The sequence below is a fragment of the Camelina sativa genome, chromosome 9 (genome assembly GCF_030686135.1).
Source record: "Camelina sativa cultivar CO46 ecotype springtype chromosome 9, ASM3068613v1".
In the NCBI taxonomy this organism is placed as follows: Eukaryota; Viridiplantae; Streptophyta; class Magnoliopsida; order Brassicales; family Brassicaceae; genus Camelina; species Camelina sativa.
The window spans coordinates 27,286,327-27,301,469 of record NC_141888.1 but is presented as its reverse complement, the minus strand read 5'-3'; the positions used below and the strand labels follow the sequence as shown (position 1 = coordinate 27,301,469).

Sequence of the window (15,143 nt, the reverse complement as noted above, 5' to 3'; positions counted from 1 at the left end):
ATTTCCATTAGTCTCTCCTTATTTTCTCTCGCTCTCTCTCTAAATAATCACCGACTAGTCTCTTAACTTTGCGTTTGTTTTTCTTACTCTAAAAACAATGACTTTTTCCGATGATCTCGCACCACCATGTGTGAACAAGAACAATCATCACGTGAAGAGAAGAAGCACAAAAAAGAGAACGATAAGAAGGAAGGAACTCGAAGAATTGATCAGCGCAGCCATAAGAGCCGCTCATGTTGCAAGAGACAAAGGGTTTTACATCGTCTCTCCCGAAGCCATACGATGCGTTAAGATCCTTAGACAGATACGAAGCTTACCTCTAAACGCTCGGGTTATCACCAAGACCGACGGCTTTTCTACTCTTCTATTCCTCTCCAAGAATGGTAACCCTAAAATCCGCTCCGAGTCGCAGTCCGTCATTGATCACTGGAAGGGCATTCTCCAAAACAAAAGTCAATAATGGAAGAGAGAGGACTACGAAGATTTCATCATCAATGGGAGAGAGTATAAAACTAGGGTTTTTTTTGTAAGAAAAGGGTTTAACAAATTTGTAAGAAACTAATGTCTTTGTGTTTATTCGAATTCCAAAGTTTTTACATGTTTGCAGAAGAACCAAATCAATCGTTAATAAACCAAAGTAGCATGCCATGTAACTCAAAAGCAGAGTAATGGGGTAATATGATCAAACTGATAATCATGGGCTAATAAAGAGATGATTAGTTAATACGAGGTCAAAAACATAAAAAAAGAGTAAATAAAGCTTTCTCCTGGTTTATCTCTCGTGCCTCCTCAGCTTTGGTTTTTTTCTTTTTTTTTGTTCGTATAATTTTTTTTAATTTTTTTAATTTTTATTAAAAACTCCGACAAAGAGGCAGTGAGTAGGGGTAGGGCTTTCCTTTTTTTTTTTTCCGACGATTCGTTCCCTCGCGCTTCGTTCCCTCGCGCTTCGTCGTCTGACATCAGCGCACTTTAGCCACCGTCGTCGTTATCATACGCCCACCACCGCCGAAGGTAAATATTGCGCGGCCTTCCTTACACACGGGGGTCCGTTTCGAGCTGATTTGATAAGAGAAAACGAAACCCTAATTCGTCGATTTCCATATCATCTATCTATGCTTCAACCTAGCTCTCTGGTTTATCTCAAAGGATCGAATCTGGAAATTGATTATTTGGTTTTGGTGTTTTTTTTGATTCAGGGGGAGAGAGAGAGATTCTTCGATTGATTTTTCCAATTTTTTGATCAATTCGTCAGTGAAGTAGATCTGAGGCAATAAGACTGCGGACGAATTTGACTGGGAGAGAACCAGATCTAGGTTTTAGGGTTTGATGCGTTGGCGATGTTCAGTGATCGGCGGAAGCGGGATATGGCTAATCATGGAGATGGAAACAAGTACGCGTCTGTGAATCTGAATAAGTCTTATGGCTATCAATCTCATCATCAGTATAATCAATCTGGAGGTTATGGGGCGAACCGAGGGAGAGGAGGAGGAGGAGGTGGTGGTTATGGCGGTGGTGGAGTTGGAGGAGGAGGAGGAGGAGGAGGAGGAAGTATGGTTGTCCTTTCACGGCCAAGAAGCTCGCAAAATGCTGGGCCGAAGCTATCTGTACCACCCCCCTTGAACCTTCCTTCACTCCGTAAGGAGCATGAGCGTGTTGATTCATCTGGTTCGAGCTTTCATTCTGGTGGAGGAATCACTGGGACTGGAACCAGGCCTGCTTCATCTGGTATCGGTTGGAGTAAGCCTGCCGCTACAGCTGCTGATGGTGATACTGCCAACCATACTGCTGAAGGTGTTACCAGGGGGAGTAATGGGTTGAATATCTCCCTTGCTTCTCGTGTTGGTGCTGCTGAACCTATTGAACGAGCTTTTCATCATGTAGAGAAAGTTGCAACTTTGAGGGGTGAAGATTTTCCGTCTCTTAAGGCTTCTCTGCCTTCAGCTTCTGTGTCTGGGCAGAAACAGAAGGAGGGTGTAAATCAGAAACAGAAGCAAGGTACAGGGGAAGAGTTTTCAAAAGAGCCGAGAGGTGTCTCTGGTAGTGGCAGTTCACTTGTAGATATGAGGCCTCAAAACCAGTCTGGGCGTAGCCGCCTCGGTAATGAGCTCAGCGAGAGTCCTAGTTTCTCAGATGGATTACATTCATCTGAACAAGTGAGGAAAAAGGATTATTTTCCAGGGCCACTGCCTCTTGTTCGTTTGGCACCACGCTCTGATTGGGCTGATGATGAGCGTGACACTAGTCATGGCTTAAGAGATCGGGACAGAGATCATGGCTACTCAAAGAATGAACCTTTTTGGGATAGGGGTTTTGATCTTCCGAAGACTCATGTCCTGCCCCAAAAGCATGCTACACCTAATTCTTTTGACAAACCAGGGCAGCGTGAAAATGAACCTGTGAAGTCCTCTATGACTCAAGTAAGACCAGTTAGTGGAGGAAGGGAGGCCAACGCTTGGAGAGTCTCCGCACCACTCCAAAATGAAGGTGCACATAATAATAAAAATATATATGGAGCAAGGCCGTCTAGTAGAGGCAGAGAAGCTGCTAAGAAAAGTAACTACGTCTCGTCATCATCAAGGGAAAATGTTTGGAATAATACTGGAGCTAGAGAGGCTCCATATCAGCATGGAGGAAGACAGCCATGGAATAATAATATGGATAGCTACAGCAACAGAGGAACATTTAACCGAGACGGGTATGGAATGGAACATCAAAATAGGTACGGAACAAACTCAACCAGTATGGCTCTGCCTCTATAAGTCTGCTTACTTCTTGTAACAAAATTTTCCTAATTGATGCTTTCAATATAACTTCTTGCAGGGATAATCGTCCCTTCTTCAAAAGTGACAAACCTCATGTGGAAGATCCTTTCATAAAAGACTTTGGTGACTCTGGATTTGATGTCCATGATCCATTCCCAGTGCTTGGTGTTGCTAAGAAGAAGAAAGAGGCTTTAAAGCAAACAGAGTTTCATGATCCTGTCAGGGAGTCATTTGAGGCTGAACTTGAACGAGTTCAAAAGGTGCAGGAAGAGGAACGCCGGCGGATCATTGAGGAACAGGAAAGGGTTATAGAACTAGCTCGAACCGAAGAAGAAGAGAAACTGCGGCAGGCTCGCGAACAAGATGAGCAGCAAAGAAGATTAGAAGAAGAGGCTAGAGAAGCTGCTTTCAGAAACGAGCAGGAGAGAGTAGAGGCTGCAAGGAGGGCAGAAGAGTTGAGAAAGTCAAAAGAAGAGGAGAAACATAGGTTGCTCATGGAGGAAGAAAGGAGGAAGCAGGCTGCTAAGCAAAAGCTTCTAGAGTTGGAAGAAAAAATATCCAGGAGACAGGCCGAAGCTGCCAAAGGTTGCAGCAGCTCTTCAACCGTTTCAGAGGATAAATTCTTAGATATTGTTAAAGAAAAAGAGTCTGCAGATGTTGTTGACTGGGAAGACAGCGAAAGAATGGTGGATAGAATTACTACGTCATCAACTTCAGATCTACCAGTGCCCATTAGATCTTTTGAGAACAATGCCGCTTCTCAATTTTCTAGAGACGGCTCTTTTGGATTCCCTGATAGACAAAAGCCTACTTGGAGAAAGGAAGATATTGAGAGTGGAAGCAATTCAAGATTTGTTCCACAAAATATGGAGAATGTTCCACATAGCCCACAAGAAGAGTTCTTTGGTACAACTGGATATCTCAGTGCCCCTTCCTACTTCAAACCAGGATTCCCAGAGCATTCAATTGATCAGAGTTGGAGAATTCCTGGAGATGGAAGGACCCATGCTAGGAATTATGGGATGGAATCTGAATCTCGTGAAAGTTTTGGAGAGCAATATGGTGAACCTGGATGGGGACAAAACCATGGCCGTGCACGCCATGGTCCATACCCTACTTATCCTGAAAAGTTGTATCAGAATCCCGAGGGAGATGACTATTATCCTTTTGGAAGACCAAGGTATTCAGTAAGGCAGCCGCGTGTTCTTCCCCCTCCCCAGGAGTCTAGGCAGAAGCCGTCCTTTAGAAGTGGTGAGGGTGAGCATCCTGGTCCCTCAACTTCTGTTGGAGGGATTAATTATAACCATACAGGTAGGACTAATTCGACCGTTCTAGCCAGTTATATAGGGGATCTTCAAGATCATCATGTGCTGCCTGGAAGTGGTATCGATGAACATCATCAGTTTGATAGCAAGCTGACTGGAAGATGTGACTCACAGTCTTCACTTTCCGTCACTAGCCCACCTGATTCCCCCGTTCACCTCTCTCATGATGACTTGGATGAATCAGCAGATGCATCTGTCTTAGCTACATCCAGAAAGGGAGAAGATACTGGTTTACTAGAGAAGAGGGGAGCACCAAATATTCCTAGTGACACTGGAAAGGATAGTTTGATGATTGCTACAGGCTCTGTGTCTTGTTGGGATAATGAAGAGTGGACTCTTGATAGTAATGAACGGTTGCAGGAACAAGAAGAATACGATGAAGATGAAGATGGATACCAGGAGGATGATAAAATACACGGGGTAGATGAGAACATAGATCTTGCTGAAGAGTTAGAAGAAATGCATCTTGAGGATAAGGACTCTAATCTAGTCTTAGGCTTTAATGAAGGAGTGGAGGTTGAAATACCCAGCGATGACTTTGAAAAATGTCAACAGAACTCCGAAGCTACATTTCCACTTACTCAGCAAAGTGTCGATTCTTTAGATAATGAAAGACCTTCTATTGAGAAAAGCCGTGGTGAACAAGCCGCCCAACCTGTTGAAGTTTCTGATCCGTTGAGCATGCATAATATGTCTATGAACTTCCAGGGTGCTGAAACCATGACGCAGAACTTGCCAATTCACCAAAATAATGGTCGGCAGTCATTTGAGGTGGCCAATAAAGTAGGCTCCACAAGTAACTCAACCGTTTCTACTCATCCTGTCATACCCCCTCACAGCACTAGTCTGCATCCATCATCTCTTCAGACAGCTATTCCTCCTGTATCTACGACATCAGCACAGATGGAGGAGCCTGTTAAGTTTCAGTTTGGTTTGTTTTCTGGTCCCTCGCTGATACCGTCTCCTTTCCCTGCCATACAGATTGGTTCCATCCAAATGCCACTTCCTCTTCATCCCCAATTTGGTTCCTCGCTTACCCATATGCAACAGCCCCAGTCTCCTATCATTCAGTTTGGTCAATTACGATATACATCCCCAATATCCCAAGGGGTGCTGCCACCACCACATCATTCAGTTATCCAAGGGAATGGTTTATCGACTTATGCTTTGAATCAGAATCCTGGATTCTCGGCGACTGTTCAGCCTGCTCAAGGAAATTCGGGTAACCTGATTGCTAGAAATGCAGCAACCTCTGTCTCAAACCCTCAGCTTAGTGTTCTTAGAAGACCGACGAATGTTTCTGATGGGGGCACACTGAAGAATGCTAATAAATCTCCAGTGGGAGCGAGCATTGAGGCTGCTGTGTTACCTCAAAAGCAGCCGGAGTTGTCTGGTAAGTCGCAATTACCTTCTCGAAAGATGAGTCATGGAAAATCAAATTTTGTTGAAAGACAATCAGGATACCAAGTCCAATCCGACACTACTGCAGTTAGAAATTCTGGCATGCGCTCATCAGGTACTGCTGAGGTTTCTCGTGTAGATTCCGGTGGTAATAGAAGATATCGGCGTCAGAGGGTTGAATTTAGAGTTCGGGAATCAAACTGGCCATCTTCTGAGGACAATCGAAATGGCAATGGAAGGGCTCACAATTCTACAAAAAACGGGAGTAGAAAATATGTTGTGTCCAACAAGTTCCAGAAACAAGCCTTGGATAGCTCAGTGTCCGGTTTGAATGCTATGCAGAAAAAAATAAGTGGGGGTTCATATGAGAATAGACTTGGGAAAGATGCTGTCGTGAAGAATCCACTGAGTCCAAATTCTGGACAAGCAAACCTTAAAAGAAATATGATTTCTGAAAAGGAAATTGATGCACCTTTGCAGAGTGGAATTGTTCGCGTCTTTGAGCAACATGGCATTGAAGGTCCTAGTGACGATGATGATTTTATTGAGGTAAGATCAAAAAGGCAAATGCTTAATGATCGCCGTGAACAGAGAGAAAAGGAAATCAAGGAAAAGTCTCAGGCATCCAAGGTTCTGATGCATTCTAAAAACTCTAGTATTCTACTTCTGAATTGTTACAATGTCTGAGGTAGTTCTCACTAAAAGTGAAGTTGTTTTCTTGCAGGCATCCCGAAAACCTCGTTCAACTTTCCAGAACAGTACTACTGCAGCCAGGTCCAACAGAAGTCCACCAGCTGGCCGAGTTACGAACAATAAGCAATATAATCCCGTCTCCAACAGACAGCTGTTAGCACCAATTGGCACACCCTCCCCTAAAACAGATTCCCATGCTGATGAAAAATCTGGGAGCAACAAGTACATTCCTCTATTTGATCAACTGAAATGCTTGTTTTTGCAGAGATAGCTCCCCTCTGGTTATGTTTTTTACCTTCTAATTCATTTTGCAGGTCCGCTCAGGCAAGTAGTGCTCTTCCAGTTATACCCAAAAATGATCAGAATCCAGCGTCAGGTTTAGTATTCAGCAACAAGAAGGTGCTGGATAATAGTCATACATCTGTGGGGACTTGGGGTAACCAACTCACCTATCAGCCGGTGAGTATATATTGCTCAAGGTTTCGCTAACTTGTTTTGACTTGGGATCCTGCAAAAATCGTAAATAGACATCCAACAAAAAGAAAGATTTCTATATGAATTGATAGAATGGTTTACTGAAAACGTGAAGAGTAGGAATTTACAAAGAAAGTCATAGTAGGTAAAATAAGTAGTTTTTGACTCTTTCTCTACCTCCAGTCACGGATTGTACCTATGCAAGTTTCTGAAGCCTTTTGATATTACCTTGTAGGTTATGGCCCTTACCCAGAGTCAGCTTGATGAAGCCATGAAACCCGTATCTCTTCTTTCATGTGTTTCTGTTGAAAATGGTGCCAACCGAATTAGCGAGCCGAATCCGACACCAATATCTGTCGTGCCAAAGAACAGTACTTTTTCAAGCAGCACAATTCCAATAAATTCATTGCTTGCCGAGGGCAAAATTCAATTTGGTGAGTTGCTGGCCGGAATACCTCGATTGTCACTTTTGAAGTGATTCGTCTTTGCATTTAAATGATGCATCTTTTCTTCTCTATTAGGTGCAGTTACATCTTCCACTGTTATCCCTCCCTGTGGTGGGCGTACGGAGAACGATAGCTCTTTATATTTTGAAAAAGATAATAAACATTGCAATCCATCATCCACTGGCATGGAGATTTGTGAAGCAGAAGCCGAAGCCGCTGCTTCAGCTATTGCTGTTGCAGCCATAACTAATGATGAAACCGGTGGGAATGCCTTGAGTACTGGCCCTGTATTACCTGCTGAAACCAAAATTTACGGAGGAACAGAGTTAGACGATGGGTCAGCCAGTGGTAATATTTGCTTTCTGTCGGGTTTATGCATATTCCCAAATGGTTATTTGTTGTCTAAAGTAATTTCTTTCGCTTTGACAGGTACTGTTGGTGGGGAGCCTAGTCTATCAAAAGCTGAAGAGTCTCTCATTGTTTCTCTCCCTGCAGATCTTTCAGTGGACACCCCAATCTCTCTGTGGCCACCAGTTCCAAGTCCACACAATTCAAACCAAATGATCACTCACTTCCCGCCAGGCCCTCCTCATTACCCTTTCTTTGATGTGAACCCCATGTTAAGAGGACCCATCTATGCTTTTGGCCCGCACCATGACGCAGGAGCAAACCAATCACAGTCCCAGAAAGGTCCAGGAACAGTTTCTGGTCCACCTACGACCTGGCAGCAGCAGGGTCATTCAGGAGTAGATTCATTCTATGCTCCTCCTGCTGGTTTCACGGGTCCTTTCCTAACCCCACCCGGTACTATTCCTGGCGTTCAGGGCCCTCCTCACATGTTCGTTTATAACCACTTTGCACCTGTTGGACAGTTTGGCGGGTTGAGTTTCATGGGCACAACTTACATCCCATCTGGAAAACAACCAGATTGGAAACACAACCCAATCGTGTCTTCTTCTCCGGTTGGAGGAGATGGTGATGTAAACAATCCAAATGTGGCCTCCATGCAATGTAACATTGTGCCTGCGCCTCTTCAGCACCTCCCTATGCCAATGTTTGACCCATCCTCTTTCCAGGTATTTGATCCCATCATTATGGTTTCCAACAATGCTAAGTAAAATCAGAATCCAGTGACTTCATATTAATTTTCATACAGTCTTCTTCTCAGGAGATGCCTGTCCGAGCACGGTGGCCTTACATGCCATTTTCGGGTCCTCCAACAATGCAAATGCAGAAACAGCAGGAAGCAGCAGATGGCTCCAATCTTCCATCACCTCAGTTTAACAACAGCATGCTTCCTCCTCCTCCTAGTAGATATCCCAACATGCAAGCATCCACAGCGGCAGATGCAATGGTGGAGTCCTCAAATGCTTACAGTTCCACTTCTTGTGCTCCACCTCCAAAGGCCACCACCACCTTGTCTGATCCCAACAGTAACAACACTCAGAATCCAACTGGTCCTGGCTTCAAGCCACCAGCACAACAACAACAATCTTCTCAGGAGAAGATCACGCCGTCTCAGCATGGCGGTGGGTCTAGCCACCACCACCAACAACACCAGCACAACCGGAGGTCAGGCTTCCATGGCAGAAACCAACCCATGGCAAGAGAGAGAGGTTTTCCGAACAACCCAAAGGTCAAGCAGATCTATGTGGCTAAGCAGACTGGTAACAGCAACGCCTCTGCTTCCTCCACCACCAACACTTCCCCCTCAATTTGATGATTCTTCCCCATCCAGGTCCGTTCAGATATGTAAAACTCTTTCCAATAACCCAACCAGCTTTGGCTTCATAAGAAGATCTGGATTTTTTATAAATCAATTTTCCCATACTTCCATTAGCTTTTCATTTTCTTTTTTGTTCTCGTTAGATAATTAGATTTTGTCGATGTTGGTAAAATATTGCCGTGAGGTTTTCGGTGTAGAATACCCAATTCACGGCTCCAATGTATCTGTTGTCAACATTATCTTATCTTCTTCAAAATAGTTACACTTATTGAACTAATAATATTCTATATTTTACTTTAGTGAAATTCATTTTATAGTCCATCGCAAATTATATATATGCTCATAAGAGGTTCAGCAGAACTTATTAAGTAACCAATGCGCGCTCCTAAAGTTTTCACAGTAGACTCATCAGCTTATACATCATCAGTTCATCTTACAATACAAAGACAGAGACCAATACTTCCCATGAAGATAAGCTGCTATAGATAAAAACTGATAATAAATATTTTCAGTAAAATTACAGATAACATATAGGCCTCAGAGCTCATCAATATTGTTAAAAACAACGACCTTTCTAGTTACCACCATAAGTTGTTCTTCTCATCATCCGCATGAACTCATCCATGTTAACTTCACCATCATCTGCAGTTTTTGAGTTATGTAGTGGATCATATATCTTTCTTACTCAAATAAAGCTCTGCACAAGAGAAAGAGAAAAAACAAAAATTAAGAAACTTACGGTCTCGATCTGCTTCTTCAACCATTTCTCTGATCTCAGCATCGGTGAAATTCTCACCCAAGTCCTTTGCCATGCGTTTAATATCATCAGCAGATATCTTCCCCTGAAATTTCGAAGGAAAGTAGTAGGTCAAATATCTAGAGAAATTAAGATTGTAATTTCTAGAATGAAGTACATAAACTAAAGAGTAAAAATACATTTTTGTCAAGATCAATGATCTGGAATGCTTTGGTGAGCTCTTCTTTTGTGTCTCTTTCACCAATCTTAGCAGTCATCATATGAACAAACTCATCAAAATCAATGGCTCCACTTCCATCTTTGTCCACATCAGCTATCATTTTGTTGATTTGCTTCAAAAAACCAACACATCGAGGTAGGTATTATAAGAATCAGAAAATAAACAACGAATCTTTCTTAGAAAAACCGAAATAATAATAATAATAATAATACCTCTTCCGTCATTTCAAAACCAAGCGCCCTATCAAACATTGTAAATTCAAAAATCAATTCCCAAAACAAAATCACGTAAAACCTTTGTAAAAACGAAGAGAAACATAAAAAGCACAAAGATTACCTCATAGCAACATTAAGCTCTTTAGCATCAATGGTACCAGACCCATCAGTGTCAAACAGCTCAAAAGCTTCCTTAATCTCTTGCCTCTTCTGCGTTGTCAACCCATGATGACGTCTTGGTTTCTCTTTCCTCGAAACACCTCTGTACAAACTCGACTGCAGTAACAAACACCAAATTCAAAAATTATCATATTAAGTCTCGAATCTTTTTTCTTCAACATACCCCAACAACACAAGGCAGAACTTAAATCACTTCAAACAAAATCTCAGCTCTTAACACGACAAGGGTTTCTCATGAAATCTAACCAATTGTAATAATAATAATGACCTTCAATCATAGAACCCTAATTTCTTCATTCTAATATTCGCTGATTCCAAAAAATATCCCGGTTTTCAAATCAGATCTTATATAACCGATAATGCAAAATTGTGTTAACAATATAGATCCTAATCGCTACAGATAAAAGAAAGACAAAAAGCAGCAGTCAAAGGTACGAACGAACCATCTCAGCAATGAATCCAACAGATCGATCGATGAAGCAAAAGCTCTTTCAATTTGCGCGTCTGGAGAAAAATCTAACGTTTCTGCTTTCCTATTCTTTGCTTTCATACTAAAAAGTAAAAAAACTAAAAAGCGGTAACGAAGTGGGTCAGATGGGCCTAATAGTGCAGGCCCATAACTAGCAACTTAATCCCACACTAATAAAGTAATAATCATCATAATTTCTCTTAAGGCATAAAAGAAAGAATAACATTTACGGAGCTTGTGAGGGGCTGAGGGCTACTCCAATTACACGAGAGATAAAAAAAAAATTGAAAGATTTACCATGATTAAGATTTGTAATCAAATTGTTATATCATTTAAGTTTTAATCATGTCGTGTTTTCTTATTTGAGGTCTCTTGGGCACAAAATCAACTTGTTATAGAATACAGAAATATTTGCATTCTAACACACTTTTCTATAAAAAATTACATTCTAACACACTTTTGCACCACCACACACTTTTCTTATTTTCTTATATTGTTTTACTTTCTTACTTTTTAACTCTCTCTCCAAACATATTACTTCCCAACAATACATCTTTCTTTTATTTTTTATTTTTTATTCTATTTCATTTCCTTTATCTTTTTTTTTCTCACCCTCACTAACTCTCTCTCCATCTCCAAATAATTTTTATTTTATTTGTTTATCTTACTCCCTTTCTTTAATATATGTGTTTGAATAATCTTGAGTGGTAGATAACAATATATATATTTCTTAGCCACATTTATACATTTCTTTTAATTTTGCATTTTGATATATTTATCATCTACAAAATCAAATCTATATGCTTATATGTTTGTGATTATTTAGTTTCATGTTCAATATATATAATATCATCCATCAAATCTTTTTCATTTGTTATTGACCATCAGTTTTATGTTTACTAGTAAAAATTATTCAGATTTGGCTACATTTGTTACAATTGCTATGAAATTAAATTTATGATTATGGTTTATGATCTAAAATTTAGGATTTAGGGGTCAGAGTTTTAGGGTTTAGAGCTTAGAGGTGTAGGGTTTAGAGTTTAGTATAGGATATAATGAACGGTTTCATGCTTAGGTTTTTAGGGGATATGATGAGGTTAAAATTGTTTGATAGTTAACAATGACTTTCACCAACACAAATAGTTTTTAGTGGACGTGTATAACTTAGCGTCCATGTGGACTTGATTTTATGGACATAAAAGATTAAAATCATTTGATAGTTTACCATGATTACTTTACTAAACCACAAATTATTTAATTAATTAGGTATTCATATGTTTTTTTCTCTGGTCATCCAAAAATAAGTATTCATCTATGCATGTTAACCATCCACATAATAGCGAACAACATCAATGAATTTAGAAATTTATAAAGAATATAATGCAAGAAGTCAAAAATTTGGTCTAAATTAAGGTTCAGTGTGTACAGGTTGGGGTAGGTCAATTTCATGTTTTATAGTAAAAGATCTTCATATTTCACTATATTTGTTAAAATTTCTATGAAATTAAATTTATGATTATGGTTTATGATCTAAGGTTAAGGTCTAAAGTTTAGGATTTAAGTTTTAGGGTATAGGGTTTTGGGTTTAGGCTTTAGGGTTTAGGGTTTAGGATTTAGGGTTTCGAGGTTTAGGGTTTAGGATATAATATAATGAACGGTCTCATGCTTAGTTTTTTAGGGGATATGATGAGGTTAAAATTGTTTGATAGTTAACAACGATTGTTTCACCAAAACACAAGTAGTTTTTAGTGGATGTGTATAACTCATCATCCATGTGGATTTGATTTTAAGTATCCAAATAAGTATCCACAAATAAGATATTAGTATCCACAAATACGTATCCACGTAATAAGACTTTTTTAGCATCCACATTACAATTAACATATATTCAACTATAATTGAATAATGGTCACTGTCTCGTGGATATCATGTGGTTAATTTACATGTAAATTAACTATATGGTTAGTATTTTGTGGACACCATATGGTCGTTGTCTCGTGGACACCGCTTAAAAAAATAACATATGGGAATTGATTGTTGATGCCACAAAGAAACTAAATATATGGTCACTGTCTCGTGGATATCATGTGGTCAGTTTACATATATTCTTATACTTTTATATTCTCATCCTCTGATACCAAAATGAAAAGACCGACCCTTTTTTTTAATAATAAATATATAATATAATATAATAATAAACTACAACTAGTGGTCCCATATCCACTAGCCACCTAACCACAATCACAATCATCAACGGAAAACATTACCAATATCCAATAAATATAAATAGCCAATATTAATTTCAATCACAAACTAATGATCCAAACAACATCCAAAGAACCAGCAATCCTAAACAACATTCTAGGACTCCACTCTAGCAACCTAACAGAAGCCAGACAACCAAACGAACCACTAGAACATCCTCCTCTTCATCGCCCTGATTCCACGGTCACACTTTACCTTTACCTGCACCACAAACACATATTGTAATGCATGAGTATTTAATAAACACTCAGTAAGGCAATCCTCCCATCTACTGGGCTATACACACAAGAAATAGAGACATCTCTAACCATCAACCAACAATCATTAATCAACAATCAACAATCAACAAGCCAAACAACACATAAACAAGCAGATTAGAGAAATCTCCAGCTTAGATAAGCCATGGTCCTGCACTTACCTTAACAAGTGATTCACAAAACTAAATACAACCAAATGAGAGGCTTTCCAATAGCTAATAACAACCAAACTTGTTCCTACAACCAAATCACAACAACAAACAAATATTGAAAACAAACTGTCAAAAAAAACAGAAAAGAACAACCTCACAAATGAAACCACGACACCAAAACTAACCGTTAACTTTCTAATCCCTCCGGTGAAAAGCAAGGTATATACGTCCAGAAGCTTCCCACAAAATTTCAGCACCATCAGATTTTAGATGAAACCGCAATCGTCCCCGCAACACTGGTGTTAATCCGCGAATGAGAAGAAACGCCCCACAAAACTGTCAATATCTCCTAGAATATTAACCTAAATTCACTTCTGTAAAAAGGCGAGTGCACGAAAATCTCTTAGCTACAACCATACCAAAATTCAGTACCTTTCAAAACGATTTGACCCGTCGAATCCTCCTTCTCCCAAATCCTGACAGTTCTGTTTCTCTCTTAACACTAAGAAAAAAGCTTGATCTCCTTCTCTTTCTCCTTTACACTCAATAACCAAGAGTTATGTCTCTTTCTCATCCACAAATAAGTATCCACAGGATAAGATACTTTAAGTATCCACATAATAATGAACAAATATTAAACTATAGATGAATAATTATACATATTATTCATTTTAAGTATAGTAAAATGGATTTTAAAATATAGGAAAAAAATAATTATAATGAATCACAAAAATAAAATCAACCATATATGTCATAATAATTAAATAAAGTGTTTACAAAGAGAGAAGAAAAAAAAAGAGATACAAAAAAAAAAGTAAAAAGAAGAATAGAAAAAATATGACATAAAAGTGTTTGAGATAAAAAAAATAGAACGTGAAGTGACCTTAGTGCAGTGGCCAAAGGTAAGTCTTTAATACACAAGGCACCATCACACCTGGGATCGAGTCCTGCTTCCTACGAATGTAGGGATTAGGCTAATGGGCGGGCCTATTGTGGTCCAATGGTTGACAAAAAAAAAATAGAACATTTATATTTGTTTTAGTTGATAGTAAAAATGGTCCCCACATTTTATTTTGTTTAAACTCTAGTTTGATCTTAACTCTCTCTCTCATATTCTTGTTATATGTAGAGGACAAAATAGTCCAAAAATTATGTGAACAGTGTAAAAAGTTGTAAAAAGATGTCTCATGGATAGAAAGTATGCTAGAATGCAAACACTTTCATCAAAAGTGTGCCATAGTGCCAATCTCTCTAGAATACAAGTGTAGTAGATTCATTGTCCCCAATGCATATTAGTCATACGTGGATGATAACTTATTAAAGCTAAAAGACTTTCTGAGGTTGATTTTCTGGAATTTAATTTAAAGAGGAAGAGAATGTAACATGAAGATTTCATGAAACTTGTATTTGTATTTTTAATCAAAACTAATTGACGATTACTGTATTTTTCTAACCATTGATCATTAACATGCCAACATTGTACCATATCAACGACAACAATGTTAATAGATGATGACAAGTGTTTGTGATTGGAAGAAGTATTCATATCAGTTATACACGTATGATTTGAATCAAAATCAGTTTTATCTGAAATTAACCAACATACACAAAAATCACGTAAGTTTACTTTATTTTAATCATTTATCAAGCTTAACAGAACTACAGAAGCCACCACCACGCCACGCCCATGCCTGACAAAAGTCAAGACTTAACAGAATCTAAGAATATACTTTTGCAAATGGAGCTCTGTTGTATATATCAAATCAAATCAAATCAAATCATGCAACAATATACATTAAAC

The 15,143-nt window shown here is 39.2% G+C and overlaps 3 protein-coding genes and 1 long non-coding RNA gene across 9 annotated transcripts; 2 read left to right on the top strand and 2 right to left on the bottom strand.

Moving 5' to 3' along the window:
* The first annotated feature begins 67 nt into the window (after positions 1–67).
* On the top strand, positions 68–504 carry LOC104715510 (uncharacterized). The gene has a single exon (XM_010432908.2). It carries the CDS (start codon positions 98–100, stop codon positions 458–460), a length of 363 nt encoding a protein of 120 aa, XP_010431210.1. The 5' UTR covers positions 68–97; the 3' UTR covers positions 461–504.
* A 282-nt stretch (positions 505–786) lies between these two features.
* Positions 787–9,132, top strand: LOC104711579 (uncharacterized). 4 transcript variants are annotated; one of them, XM_087467810.1, is made up of 9 exons: positions 787–1,011; positions 1,197–2,719; positions 2,821–6,118; positions 6,213–6,403; positions 6,496–6,640; positions 6,891–7,089; positions 7,177–7,449; positions 7,531–8,177; positions 8,270–9,132. In XM_087467810.1, the coding sequence occupies exons 2-9, from the start codon at positions 1,338–1,340 to the stop codon at positions 8,819–8,821; spliced, it is 6,687 nt and encodes a 2,228-aa protein (XP_087323936.1). In that variant the 5' UTR covers positions 787–1,011; positions 1,197–1,337; the 3' UTR covers positions 8,822–9,132. The 4 variants fall into 4 exon arrangements, with proteins under 4 accessions (XP_087323936.1, XP_087323935.1, XP_087323934.1 ...); XM_087467809.1 differs by having other exon boundaries at positions 8,258–9,132; XM_087467811.1 differs by lacking the exon at positions 787–1,011 and having other exon boundaries at positions 1,276–1,512; positions 1,641–2,719; positions 8,258–9,132.
* Positions 9,133–9,177: 45 nt separating this feature from the next.
* On the bottom strand, positions 9,178–10,786 carry LOC104711578 (putative calcium-binding protein CML20). Its single transcript, XM_010428278.3, has 6 exons — positions 10,643–10,786; positions 10,141–10,295; positions 10,017–10,044; positions 9,764–9,916; positions 9,567–9,669; positions 9,178–9,469 (listed from the first exon to the last, which is right to left on the bottom strand). Exons 1-6 carry the CDS (start codon positions 10,643–10,645, stop codon positions 9,402–9,404), a joined length of 510 nt encoding a protein of 169 aa, XP_010426580.1. The 5' UTR covers positions 10,646–10,786; the 3' UTR covers positions 9,178–9,401.
* A 2,132-nt stretch (positions 10,787–12,918) lies between these two features.
* LOC147938848 (uncharacterized) lies at positions 12,919–13,967 on the bottom strand. Of its 3 annotated transcripts, none has more exons than XR_015567312.1 (4): positions 13,775–13,967; positions 13,528–13,638; positions 13,352–13,427; positions 12,919–13,134 (listed from the first exon to the last, which is right to left on the bottom strand). It is a non-coding gene; the product is annotated as an uncharacterized LOC147938848 (long non-coding RNA). The 3 variants fall into 3 exon arrangements; XR_015567311.1 differs by having other exon boundaries at positions 13,528–13,678; positions 13,775–13,932; XR_015567313.1 differs by lacking the exon at positions 13,352–13,427 and having other exon boundaries at positions 13,528–13,678; positions 13,775–13,964.
* Between the last annotated feature and the right edge of the window lie 1,176 nt (positions 13,968–15,143).